The sequence below is a fragment of the Etheostoma spectabile genome, chromosome 5 (assembly GCF_008692095.1).
Source record: "Etheostoma spectabile isolate EspeVRDwgs_2016 chromosome 5, UIUC_Espe_1.0, whole genome shotgun sequence".
NCBI lineage: Eukaryota > Metazoa > Chordata > Actinopteri > Perciformes > Percidae > Etheostoma > Etheostoma spectabile.
In genome coordinates, this window is record NC_045737.1 from 4,301,504 (window position 1) to 4,315,714 (window position 14,211).

A 14,211-nucleotide genomic window follows, 5' to 3' on the forward strand; every position below is an offset into this window, starting at 1 on the left:
TGCGACGCTTGGACGTCTAGAGCGACTGAGTCATATGTGACTATTACAGTTCATCACATAACTGACGAATGGAAGCTGGAATCCCGTGTACTGCAGACAAGAGCGATGTACGACAGCCACACTGGAGGAAACAACGTTGCCCTACTGAAAGAGGCAGTTGCTGAGTGGAGACCACATAGACACACAAGATCCTGTCTTAGTTACAGATAATGCAGCTAATATACATGTGGTGGCTGAACTTGTAGGAAAAGTGCAAGCATTTTTTCTTGAGCATTTGCTCACTAAGAACCTGTGAACCACAATCCCAGTCTTTTTTTAAATTTTAGTTTTTCGGAAACTATACTTAAAAAAAAATCCCAATATATCGCCTTACGCACAGTATCGAAATATATTGCAATATATTTAATCGCAAGCCATGTATCGTGATATGTCTTGTATTGCCAGATTCTTGCCAATACACAGCCCTACACTGTAATATCGATACTAGCTGAAGTGGTGTACTGTGGGGTTTAGTCAGTTACTTACTGCAACATCAGTCTCTGGCCAGTTGTCCAGGATAGAACGGATGTGTCCTTTGTCCAGAATGGAGATGAACAAACCTCTTGTGAGAGAAACATGATGATAAGTTGACTACTTTAATGATCGTTGTAAGATTCTATTTACTACAAAACAGTGAGACAAATATCTCCAGTGCAATAACATCCTTTACATTATTTTAGTCAAGCTGTTGACACAAATTTAACACCCATTCACCATTTTAAGAATATCAACAGCTCCAGTATAAGCCTATATTTTACCCAGAAAAGTTCTTCATTTACTGTATTTCCATGTCCCTTTTTTCAGGAGGATGGATTTTGTGCACATCAGGCCTAAAGCAGTGTGGACTATAGGCGTTAAGTTCAACGTTCTTCTTCTCTGTCTTAAATATTAATTCCTAAGAGTGCAACAAGCACAGCATGCCTGCCACCAAAGTAAAGGCTACATTAAAGGCTCAAACTGTCAGCTTTATTGCATGCTTACTTGGGTCTTCTAAAGATGTGTCCATAGTGTGTGCAAGCCAAGCCTACAGTGGGAGTGTAGACAATTGGCATCAATTCCTCTATGTCGTCCATCAACAACCTGTAGAAAAGCCTCTCATTCCTTTCCTGGATGCCCATCAAGTAGATGTATCTGTATGGGAAAGGAAGAACAATTAGGAAAGAGAGAGAGAGGAAAAGTTAAACTGTATAACAGGGAAATATTTCAGATAAACATATGATTGTAAAATATGTCCCTACTTCTGTAGGGGATCAGTCATATTCTTAAGATTATTCTGAAAGCGCATGGCCTGAATGTCCTGAGTCTCCACTTTGGGGGGCAACAGACCATGTATTCCTAAAATCTGTCGTTCCGGTAGAGAAAAGGCCATTCCCTGGGGGAAAACAAAAGAAAGAGAGGAGTGAGCTGGGAGACTAAGATAATGTAGGTATCTAACTTATGTCAACTACTCATTGTTAGAGAACAATTTTAATAAAGATGTGGGGCGGCTGTGGCTCAGTGGTAGAGCGGTTGCCTGCCAATCGGAAGGTGGTGGTTCGATCCCCGCCCCTGCAGTCATTGTTGAAGTGTCCTTGGGCAAGACACTGAACCCCGAGTTGCCCCTGGTGCTGCGCATCTGTGTGTGAATGTTTATCTGATGAGCAGGTGGCACCTTGTACGGCAGCCCCGGCCACAGTGTATGAATGTGTGTGAATGGTGAATGTTTCCTGTAGATGTAAAAGCGCTTTGAGCAGTTGTTAAGACTGGAAAAGTGCTATATAAATACAGCACATTTACATTTAATACTTAAGAGTTCAACAGGTTTTAAAATAGTGTACTGTGCTTGTGCAATAATGTAAAGTATGCCATATTTTCACACTAGCATTTTCAACTCTGAACTTCAGCACTCTTTTTGCATATAGACAAGTGTACTTTTCTAGTATTTCTAATTAAGGCTTCTGTTAAGTCCACATATATAATTCAAATCCATTTTATTTCAGACACAGGTCCTTATCAGTACAAAAACGTGCAAAAGAAAACACAGACAAGACAGAAAGATTGAATTTCATAAGATTAAAGTGATTAAAACACATGCAAACATGTGTTCCAATGTTTCCAACAAAAAAATGTACCTTGTGTCAGCCAAAGCGACTATAATTAAAATTTTGAACAAGTTAAGCGACTCATAATGTATACATAAAATTTCTCAAAACCGCATGATACATTGCCTGTCAGTTTGAGAAAGACTCTGAATGCGTCATTGAATGCCACCTGAAGCTTTCTAATTTTGGCATAACTAAAGCTGCACCAGAAGTGGGCTGTATAGAGTGGAGACAATAGGCTCTAAAAAACGCAGTTTTAACATTATCTGTGCACATGTGAAATTTGTGTGCCAGCATGTTGGCTTGTGCATACAATTTGCAACACTGGCACTGAATATCAGCATCACATAAATCATTTCTAAAGATGTGACCCAAATATCTCACTTTGTTTACCACGTTTAGTGCTTGGTTTGCCATAAAAAAAGGAAGGAAACATGTTCTCCTAATTCTCCTTGGTTTTTAGAATCGTGACAACACTCTTTGGTAACACTTTACTTGACAGTATCTATGTAACACTATATGACATATATGACACTGTCATGAACACATGACACTGTAATGACACAGTCATGACACATAAACTCTAACCTGTCATCACAAAACTGAATAACACTTACTAAAAGAAGCATTGTCATAAAGGTTTAAAACTTGTTTATGTTATAACACATGACGTTCATGACAGTGTCATGTCACATGACAGTGTCATGTCACTCTTATGTAGATACCTTAGTGTAGTAAAGTGTAACCCACTGTTTTTAGAGTTAGATTTCATGTCATGCTGCACACCATACTGTGAGCAAACTCTTATTGTCTAGTTGTTGTAGGCCAGCAGCAGGAGATGTTCACATACTATGATGTAGTTTTGTCCCCACTCACCAGAAGGCGCACTGGATGAACTTTGAGAGCAGGTTAACCTATTGACTCTTAAAAGGAAAAGGTGGACAGCTGAGTGAAAGGGGGAGACCAGGAAAGAAGGAAAAGAGGTAAGAGAGGGAGTAGCCTCAAAGAAGCCAATAAGGAGGCTTTGCAGCAGAAACACCCCCTGTATAAAAGAGAGGATGGGGGAGGAGGGACAGTGTGTTCGGGATCCTGCAGTTTATGTACCAACCCACCTCTGAATGAAATATGGGCATAACACATGGAAGCCATAATGTCTGGGGCTGGGAAAGGGGTTAAATATTCTGAGAGTGATGAATGCTGGGGGCTCCCCTGGCAAACTCCTGAGTCATGCTGCTGAAGCATTTCACTTTGCACTTCTGGTGCACCATGCGCTGCAACCTATTCTGATCTAGGCTGCGCTTGTTTCCAAACCAGACCAAAGGATAGGATATTCAGAAGGACAGCCTTGTAAAACAGTAGCAAAATATATTGATCCACATTAAAACTGGACAATTTACGTAAAAAGAACATTCTCTGTTGCAGTTTTTTGGGGTTCATTATTAACCTTGCTGGGCGGGATTTCTCCTTTACTACATCTAAAATCTATGACCATTTCCTTTGTTTTAGTCACATTAACCTTAAGGAAATTGTCAGAACACCACTGAATAAAGTTCCCTACCTCTTCCTCAAAACCACTCAGGGATGATTTATCAGGCTTTAGGAGCCCCACCAAGGCTGTGTCATCTGCATACCTGAAAAAGGTATAAGTGGAGACTGAAGCTCGACACTTGTTTGCATAAAGCGTGTGCAATATTGGAGACACAGTCCGTATTTATAGATTTAGGGAAGGAAACAGTTGTGTTAAATCTAACCTGCTGGATTTGCTTCAAAAGAAAATCATTAATCCACAAACTAAGCCTAGGATTAGCCCCAAGATGCATCAGCTTGTATGCAGCTCATTCATCTCTTAAGGCCTATTGCTTTTGGGCATAGGTACAATTAGAGATTGCTTCCACAAGTCAGGGACTGCCCCTATATCCAGTTAGCGCTGAAATAGCCTTTGGAAAGGGAATACTAGCGAATAACTTCTTGACCGCAGGATCTTGCTGCCAACGCCATCTGGACCCTGAGATTTGTGTAGGTTGGAATGTTTATATTTAGCACAATATGTGTAGTAAAGGCTACATTTAGCATAGTCTGCACGGAGTGAGGCCCTGTCACGTCAATCAGTTACAGCTTCAGGTTTCAAATGTCATTTTTAACTTTCAGAAGTTGGAAAAAACTGATAAGAAACCCCTGCCAGCCAAACAATTTACAGCATGAATCAAACAATGTCAAGGTCAAGACACCCAAGAATGTGATATATAATTGTATTGGGTAGTAAATATATATTACAGAGCAACTTACACCAGTGCTTTTCCAGTGCAGGAAAAAAACTAACCAAAGTAAATAAAAAGCCATTGCACTGAGAAAGGTTTTGCCCTCGATTTAACATGTCCAGGTCACTCTTGGGTGTGGTCAGAATGGTCTGTTAAGGCACCCAGATAGCTCAGTTGGTAGAGTGGGCAACCATACTGTATATAGAGCTTTACTCTATACGCAACGAGCCCAGGTTTGACTGCAACCTGTAGCCCTTTGCTGCATGTCATTCCCCCCACTCTCACCTCTTTCATGTCTTCAACTGGCCTGAAAATGCCCCCAAAAATAATCTTAAAATTAAAAAAAAAAGAATTGTCTGTTATATCCTGGCCAAAACATTTCTCAATGCCATAATTAAGTTTGAGCATTAAGAGTGATGCTGGGTGTGGTCAGGTGTGGGCTGGGAACAATCCAACAGACTTTAAAGATTCAACCTGGCTTTTCTGCCTTCTGTCAAGCTACTCTTTAATCACAATTTTTTTTAATCTGCGCAAAATGTTATCATCTGAGATTTTGGAAGCAGTTTAGCACTTTACTAGAAGTCTAGTAAAGCAAAGGGTTCAGAAAAATATCATGTTAAGTTTATATAAATAATGATGTCCTTAGTTAGGAAACTATTTAGAAATTGGAACGTTTGTTTTGTATTTGTTGTCCTGGTTCCAGTATTTAAAAAATTCAAAATCAAAGTAAAGGATTGATAAAAATGACATGATCAATTTACTTAGCTTCCTAAATGCCTGAGAACCATCCCCTTAAGGTCTTCATTTAAAGCAAGTGTTAGAGGCTAGGACTAGTCAATTAGCAGAGGAAAAGTAAAAGCAACTACCAGACAAGTGCTGGAAAAGGTTGTTCTAGTTTTTCAGCAGAAGCAATCAGTTACTTTGTATTTTGTGGTTGTTACATATTCTACTTGTTGGAGAAACGTCACGCTTGAAAGATCATTTGAGTGTCAGAGGATGGAAAGAATGAAAAAAAGACTCGGATATGGGACCTCAAAATTAAAGGAAGGGCTATAATAAAAACTAATCATTGTTAAAAGGAGAAGGTTTTCTTAAGTAGACACAAATATATACAATACCTATATGTATTTTTTTGTTTATGCTCCAGATATGATTTGCAGTACATTTGTGGTATTTATTTATCCATCGTAAATAATATGAAATCCTGAAAAGCATTCACATTATTTTCCACCCTGACACACAAAAGCTTAGCCTACTTTACATATTTCACATGGATCCAACAGAAATTGACTGAAATTATGCAAGACATGTCAAGACTCTTTTTAAATGAACACACACACACACACACACACACACACACACACACACACACACACACACACAACAACACACACAACCCAAACACACAAACACACACACACACACACACACACACACACACACACACACACACACACACACCACTCACTTTGTTGGTGCGAGGGTTGAGCATGAGGGGCTTGCCCTTCTCTTTGGTGTGTGCCCATCTGCAAACAGAGACACAGGGCCTCAGGGACCAGGTTGTCCTCAACCTGGACAACATGGTGGAAAATCACTGGTCTACTGGTGGAAAGCTCCTAAGAAAAGAAAGAATAACAAATTTGACACATTTTCTTTTCCTTTTGTTGTTCCTGCTTAGTGAAATTACTGTACAATTGATTTGCAAATGTTGCCTGTAGTATGTAGCTGTTTTAGGGTGCTGAGTATTACTAGAAGGTAGGCCTGCACGATTAATCGTTGTGATCTTGATTCACTTTAAGATTTAATTTTTAATTAACTTTGATTTTTTTTAATGACTTTAATTCTCATTTAAATTTCATCATTTAAAAAAACACCACTACTTTCTTCTGTGAGTTTTAAACATGTAGGTCTCCAAAGCGCTGCACTGCTCTCTCTTCTCTTCTATGTTTACAGGCTTGTGGTGATGCGCAATGTGCTGTAGGTGCCAAGAAAATCTATGTTTGGCACTGCCAATTTGTTTTGTCATGGTTCATGTGTGCAATAACACTTTGTGGCAAAGAATCGTGAAATCAATTCTACGAATGCGTGGGACGAGTCTTTGGTGTCACAGGGTTGTTAAGATTTATTGCTTTAAGGTTAAGCTATTCTTGCTTCTTACAGTCGAGACCTGAAGTGCACCGCTGCCACAACCTTTGAACATTTGACACAATCACACCCTTATCGTATGACAGTAAGCTGTCAGCAGTGAAGTCTGTCGGCCTACTGACACACACACTTAATCACAGAAAGCTACAAATGTAGCTCAGCGTAAATTCTTTCAGGAAGACTTTTAATCAGTGCACTCTGTCATCAATTCAGCTGTTATCCCAATAAATTTACTTTTTTTGCGGTGTATAACTAGTCTCTCCCGATTTAAATATAGCTCAGTGTAAATTCTTTCAGAAACCTAAATGGAATCAGCTGGTGGAGGCGTGTACCTTCCTGCTTAACCAATTAGAATTATACACAAATTGCAAGAGTCACAACCCTGCTTTAAAAATTCTGTTTCTCCCTGTGTTATTCAGCTGTCGTTGCAGGCACAGAGTGCAACCCTCCACCCCCCCCTTCCAACTCCTGTCATCTACTCCAGCTGACCGGTCCGGAGTCTCCTTCGGTCTGGTCTTCGGGCTCCTTTGTTGCCATCACTAGTGTCTACTGGGGGGTATGATGGTTCTCTACTCCTATATAGATACTGTATTCAAAATATTTGTATAGCGATGGAGTCTAATCACCAAAAGACAATGTATATTTCCTTGAGCTGTAAAATAAATCTTATTTGCATATTTGGAAACATGTCTCTCCTGATTGAAATGCACTCGGTGTGCATGGACAGTCCAACACTCGAGGATTACAAACGCTGACGGCAGCGGCTAGTCATTAATCTGGATGTGGACAGAAGTGATTTAGTCCATGATCTGAGAAACAAAGCTTTGGAAGATTGTCATAATCCTTTTCCCAATGAGCTCCACATGAAGACAGAGAACAAGTAAATCATGGTGACATCAGTTGACAGCAAAATAAAAATAAAAAAATAGGACAGGCAGATTGATATGTATCAAGACACCAACTAACAACCACACAAATTCTATGTGTTATCTGCAGAGCATACCTATAGGCTAAATGATTTCTACAATTTTTGGGAGTTAAGATGTTAAAACAAGTAAATACACAAAACATTATCTGATGGCAGAATGTCCTGAAATGATGCCACACCAACAACAATTGCTGCATACCCACTTTACTCAAGGGCCCCCGGCCTACTTTTAGCTGCTGTTGGTGGCTGAAATAGTATAGTCATTGTAAGAGATATCATGCCATGCATGTGACCTATGATTCACAACTATAGTGTATTGTGTTGGGCATTTGTTGAGGTGGATGCAGAAAGAGGCCAGTTAAAGCATCACTGATGTTCCATTCTAAATTATAGGCAATTAAGAGCGGCTTCCCCCTCAGATAATTATTATGGGAAAAGGTCAACCCTCGACTATGAACCCAGAAAGTAAATGCTGCCTTCCCACTGAACGTTCAGCGCTAACAGACTGAAAGAACAACCTTAAATTGCTACACATCTGATATAGATGTAATGCTATCTTGTGTTGTAAATGTGAATGCCAATAAGGGCAGATTGCTCAGACATCACTATATTACCAAGATAGCAATGCAGACCACAAAGGAAATGTAGCCAGAATAATTTCTCAATCCAACTGTGATAAACTCTTATGTCTGCTCTGGTTCTGAATCATTCTATTATCTAACCTAAATGTCTTTTAGCCTTCCTTAAGGTTAAGACCTGACCAAGAGGAAATGCAACTGGACCTGTAAGCAAGTTATGTGGCAAACAGCAACGTGAGCATTGTCGCATGGAGTTTCTATTTCAGTTCCTTGTAGTTTAGTAGCCGAGACTAGCAGAATGCTAAAAGAAGTAGCATTTTGCCTTGAATGAAATACAAGTTACATGAGAAAATTACATTACTTTAAACCTATAGGCCAATTACACAGGGAAAAAGGCTTGAGATCTAACTCTTTGAATGATTTCATGGCCTGGAACAGCATGCAGCTGAGCTCAGGTGGTAAAAGAACAGACCTAGGGCCAGTTGATTCAACAAGCAGCACTGATCTGTGCTATCGACCTTTTCCTGCCCTCCTCCATTCCTTTACTACACTATTCTTGCTATGTTACCGTAGTAACAATTGCCCAAATAAAACCACAACACCATATACAAATGGAGATAAGATAAACAAATGTATTATAGTATTTAAACAACATGCCACTCACATGCTACATCAAATAGTGTTTGCAGTGCAACAGCTACGTTGTGTGCCAATACCAACCAATTAATCACACTATGCTGGTTTCCTTTTGATGAGCAACTTAAATAGTTACCACTGGCCTTTAACGACTCTTTGTCAACAATGGGTGTGATTGTCCATTTGCTAATGTGTTGTTGAAGAACATATTCAGAGGCAGACTGTGGTGTGATCATGTGCCCCTCTCAAACTATCTGATAAAAGAAGTTACCAGCATAGCCAGCTGGCAGAGCCTTGGCTTCCAGCTTCATACGCAGGAAACATTGCCTCAAAAAAGAAGCATCAAAGCCAGGGACAATGTGGCAGACTGTAGCAGCACAAACAATCAAGAGCCATGTTAATGCTCTTGATTATTTGATATGCAGAGGTGAACAGCCTTGATGCAGCATCTGTGAATTCCAGTCTTTGTGTTGTACATTGTACAATAATATTTTCTGGTTATTCACACACCTTATAAGATAAGATAAGAAAAACCTTAATTTGTCCCACAGTGAGGAAATTGCAGTTTGCAACAGCAAAGATAAGAGCAAGATAGGTAAGTGTACAGCAATAGATAAGTGTACAAAATTTAGCAAATAATATTATACAATAAATTACCCATGAATTATTAAATTGCACTTTGAAAATTGCCCAAACTAAAAATGCTGCATAGACGTAATGATAATGGCACATGGGATGCAAGATATATTGCACAGAGTCAACAGTTTTTGTTGTACAGTCTGACGGCCACTGGAAGGAAACATCTGAGGTATCTCTCCTTCACACAGCGGGGGCGGAGCAGTCTGTCACCGAAACTGCTCTCCAGGGCTGACAGGGTGTAGTGCAGGGGGTGTGACTCATGGACCAGCTTAGCTGTCAGTTTAGCCAGGACCATTCTGTCTCCCCCCTCCCTCACTGAGTCCATAGGACTGTGGCCAGTTTGTAAGATAGTTCCGGACCCACTGTGACAGGTGGTCCACACCAGTCCTCTCCAGCTTGTCCTTCAGAAGTGTCGGCTGGATGGTGTTAAAAGCACTTGAGAATCCAAAAACATGATTCTCACAGTGCTTCCGGGCTTCTCCAGGTGGGCGAGGGCACGATGCTGCAGGAAGATGACAGCGTCCTCCACTCTAATGTTAGGCCTGTAAGCACCTGCAGCGGGTCCATGGAGGGGCCCACTGTGGAGCGGAGGTGTTGCAGGATCAGTCTATCCAGCGTCTTCATCAGGTGTGATATAAGAGCCATTGGCCTGTAGCTGTTGAGGTCTTTAGGGTGCTGTGGTTTTGGCACCAGTACCACACAGGAGGTCTTCCACAGCTCTGGTACAACTCCTAGCTTCCGGCTCAGGTTGAAGATCTTCTTCATAACTCCACACAGCTGGTCTGCGCTGGACTTCAGGAGCCTGGAGCTGATGCCCTCTGGACCTGCTGCTTTCTGCACCTTGATCTGCCTTAATACCTGTCTCACTTGTGATGCTGTGAAGGACAGGGGTGAGCAGGGGGGCTGAGTGCTGGGGGTGTGAAGAAGTCCGTCTGGGGATAGGGTGGGTGAGAGCTGAGGTGAGCCGGAGGTGTGAGGGGCTGAGGAAGTGCATTGTGAGCCGGAAGTGTGAGAGGCTGAGGAAGTGCATTGTCCCGGTGGTGTGGAGGTGGGGTGCAGCTGCGTGGGGGGAGGGGTGGTTGATTGGTCAAACCTGTTGAAATGATGGTTCAAATCATCCACTTAAGGTCTCCCTCGGCCTAAGTGGGGGGTGCTTTGAAACCTCAGATGGTCTTCAAGCTGATCCACACCCCCTAATGCCCCTCTGTTCCAGCTGTCTGTTTAGCTTCCCCTCTCTGACCTTCCTCCTCAGCCTCTTCTGTACAGCCTTTAGCTCCTTCAGCTCAGCCTTGTCCCCTGATCTGAAAGCTCTCTTCTTCTCCTTTAAGAAAGCTTTGATGTCAGGGGTAATCCACGGCTTGTTGTTTGAGAAACACTGTACCGTCCTGGTGGATGGTGTTATCGTAGCAGAAATTAATACAGTCCGTGATACAGTCTGTAAGGACGTTGATGTCCTCCCTGTGTGGGTCACAGAGCTCTGACCACATAGTAGTTTGAAAACAGCGTTTGACGAGGTCACTATTTGATACTGTGGAGATACTAAATCCTTTCCCCATTTAATTTCCTTCCAAACTTCATCAGCGTGCGCAAGTCAGCTTTGTATCAGTGTTTGAACAACAAGTGTGGATGCACGACTTGGACAAGTTTGTCAATGTAACTGTTTGTAGTCAAATAGCTCATAAAGCAGACAACCAACCCACCTAGAATTGAGCACTTAGATTTCTTCACTGCTAATCAAAATTATAGTGAACTAGATATTCAAATCTTGTCCACACAAATACAGTATCTTGCCAAGGCTGGAAATTGACCCATCTAAATACCAGTCACAATTACCACACCTGACTAAATAAACTTTAGGTTTAACAATTAGAAATGTATAACTCAATGCCAGCTGGAATTGGACTTTTTACATCTCATATGTGTTACTACAGTACTAGTACATTTCACTTTATTTTGTTCTAATCAAATGAGGCAAACAGGACACAATCTCTAGCCAGACTATTAGGTCTTACATTGTTAAAAAAATATCTGTATTGACTGAAGTAACCTTAGGCCTAATCTAATAACAAAAGGTTTCATTCCGGAAATTATTTACAACAGAAAGACAGTGCTTCCCTATGCTAACTATGCAAAAAGCAACCAATCAGTACACTGGTATAAAGCAAAAGCAATATAGTTGTATTGTTTATACTTATGTTGTATACATATTACCTCACACTGAAGACAAACATACATTAATTAGTTATTGCACAGCTGGGTGTGGCTTTACTGATATTCTCATATTGTTGTTGTTCTTCCTGTTTCTGACACACAAATACGTGTCCATCTTGTTTCTTATTAGTAACAATGTCTGGACAGTGAATACCAAAGACCATCTAACTGTAACAGATATGCAAAAACTCACACTGAATGACATTTGAACTAATTATTTAGTGTAGAAACTGTTTGAGATTGTTTTAAGTAAGCTGCTATGTCGCAAGATAACATCTGCAGTTAATATGGTGATAACCACAGTAGGGCCAGAAAAACATTTGGTCACATCAGTTATGTTTTGGCGTAGCTAGTTCTCATTCTGCATATTGCAAAGCTGATCAAATGAAAGACAACTGGTCTCCTTCCATCTTCTGTTTGGTGATGGAAAGCAACAACTAGCTAGGCCTGCGTTTACACAGGAAAATCCGAATAAGAAACAAATAACAGTAACTTCAACTTGTGGTTAGTTGGAAGCTAACCTGATTAGTTAGCCTAGAAAACCTCCACCACAAACCTACATCATAATTAAATAAATGCAGCAAACAACTGCTAGCTACTGAACAAGCTAAGAAGCTAACCGCTAAACTAAACTAAGACGTATTGTCATTTGAGCACATTTCACGAACGGGTCAACAAGAAAAAAGCCCACAGTCCCATTGCTCGTAAAGATGAAACAGGACTCACAGCACTAGTTAGCTACAACACGAAACAGAAAGCGTTAGCCTGATGATTATTTCCATGCTGTCATTCTTTCTGATGCCCGCTCACTACCGTTAACATAATTCTTGACACAGAAACGGGAAGTTCTTTTTCCAGCGAATAACACTCGGCTTACCTGCTCTTAAATAGTATAATACTGTGGTTACTTCCGTTGGACAGGTTACTTCTTATAAAGCATATTTATCCTGGAGTTTGCTGTATGACTGCTATTATTTGACCGCTTGGTCTGTCCTTTCACTGCAGCCACAGATCCAGCAGAGTGGCGAGGAAGCATCGCAGCGTAGAATAACTTGGCCCCTCATCCAATCACATGTTGGGATTTCCTTATTGGTTACCGTAAAGACTGTAACACGCGCACTATTTTTGGAGAGCTTTCACTGTCGTAGGATATGACAGGTTCCAGATTTCATTCAAGTGTGTTTTTAGGATTTATTATTGTTATTGTTATAAAATGTTTGTTTAATGTTTATTTCCCCGCTTTTTTTATTTTGGTCCTTAGAGCAACAGCAAAAATGAACTTTTGTTGGCATTCCATCCGTAAACCATTTTTGTCTATTTCCCTAACAACCCATATTTAGATGTAATTGTTGTTTTGTTTGCGCGAAATAAGCAAAAGACAAACAGACAAGGCACCAGAAACTTACTTTGTGCTGTTTCTGTTAGTGTCTTCCTGTTGAGTTGTGTGTAATTGAATAAAGGCCTTGCTAGGAAGGGCATTGCAATCTAGCTTTGGCTATAAACTGTGGTGCATTTGTCCACCAAATGTAGTCTACCTATCCCTGCAAAAATAAATGTTTACCAAATATCAAAACAACTAATTACAGCAATATGTTTTAGTCTCACTTGGCATTACATAACAACAATTGAAAGCAAGCAGCCAAGCGGTTCATAAGTATTGTTTTATTAATTCTTCAGCAAAAACAGAATTCATACTATCAATCAATATTAAGCATTTAAAAACCTTACAGCTTTTTTTCAAATGCTAAAGCTGAGCCCTCCATTTAGCTAGTACAAAAGGGGAAAAAGCACACCAAAATATGCTGTCCAAAAAGTGAGGCATAATAAAAACTACCACATTGAAAGCTATTTGAATAATGTGAAAGCCATGGAGAAGGGAGAGGATGTGTTACAGTCAGCAAGCTGGAAGCATCGAGGCACGTTTTCTAAATTTTTTTCACACGTTAAATAATTGACTTCGGTTCAGTAACCACATGTGTGACAGTATGTATGTGTCGTTTGTCAATAATGTTATTGCTTGCTTAGGTTACCTGCAGAGGAAACTGTATAATGCATATATGTCTCATTAGACCCGGTTAGTTTTTTTGGCGCACAGCTTCCATCTATTTTGTATAAATAGATAAATGGCTATGGATCAGAAAATGGACAATTTGCACCTTTTCTTTACTTGAAGACTTCTTCAGTTAGTCCAGCAATCCAGCCTGGATATGGTTAATATCTTAGAGGGACATTATTGACAAAAATCAGCATTGACAGTGGTGGCGTTTCAGTTATCGCTGAGTAAAACCTGAATGTTCTGAATGTGCTAGTGACTCTAAATGTGCTTCATGTCTATTGTGACTGTAAAACAATATACCTGGCTCATAGGTTGTACGGTTAGCAGTTCTCAAGTATGGCTCGTACTTTGTTGTGCAAGCGATGATATGCTCACAACCTGTGTATGTGGAGGTTAACATTTTTAGACCAACTTCACATACACATTAAAGGTCCCATGGCATGAAAATGTCACTTTTTTTTTTACATTAATATGAGTTTCCCCCAGCCTGACTATGGGCCCCCAGTGGCTAGAAATGGTGATACGTGTAAACCGAGCCCTGGGTATCCTGCTCTGCCTTTGAGAAATAGAAAGCTCAAATTTGCCGATCTGGAATCTTGTCCCTTATGAGGTCATAAGGGGCAAGGTTAACTCCCCTTTC

General features: G+C 40.5%; 1 protein-coding gene across 2 annotated transcripts in view; it reads right to left on the bottom strand.

Moving 5' to 3' along the window:
• The window catches only part of LOC116690162 (NAD-dependent malic enzyme, mitochondrial), a 22,466-nt gene extending 9,861 nt beyond the window's left edge, over positions 1–12,605 (bottom strand). The window contains exons 1-5 of one of the 2 annotated variants that reach the window (XM_032516939.1): positions 12,393–12,562; positions 5,847–5,991; positions 1,278–1,411; positions 1,021–1,170; positions 526–601 (exon numbers count right to left, since the gene is read on the bottom strand). In XM_032516939.1, the coding sequence (XP_032372830.1) occupies positions 526–601; positions 1,021–1,170; positions 1,278–1,411; positions 5,847–5,960 (474 nt within the window). In that variant the 5' untranslated portion in view covers positions 5,961–5,991; positions 12,393–12,562. Of the gene's footprint in view, positions 1–525; positions 602–1,020; positions 1,171–1,277; positions 1,412–5,846; positions 5,995–12,392 lie in introns of both variants that reach the window. The other variant, XM_032516940.1, reaches the window with a different exon arrangement.
• Between the last annotated feature and the right edge of the window lie 1,606 nt (positions 12,606–14,211).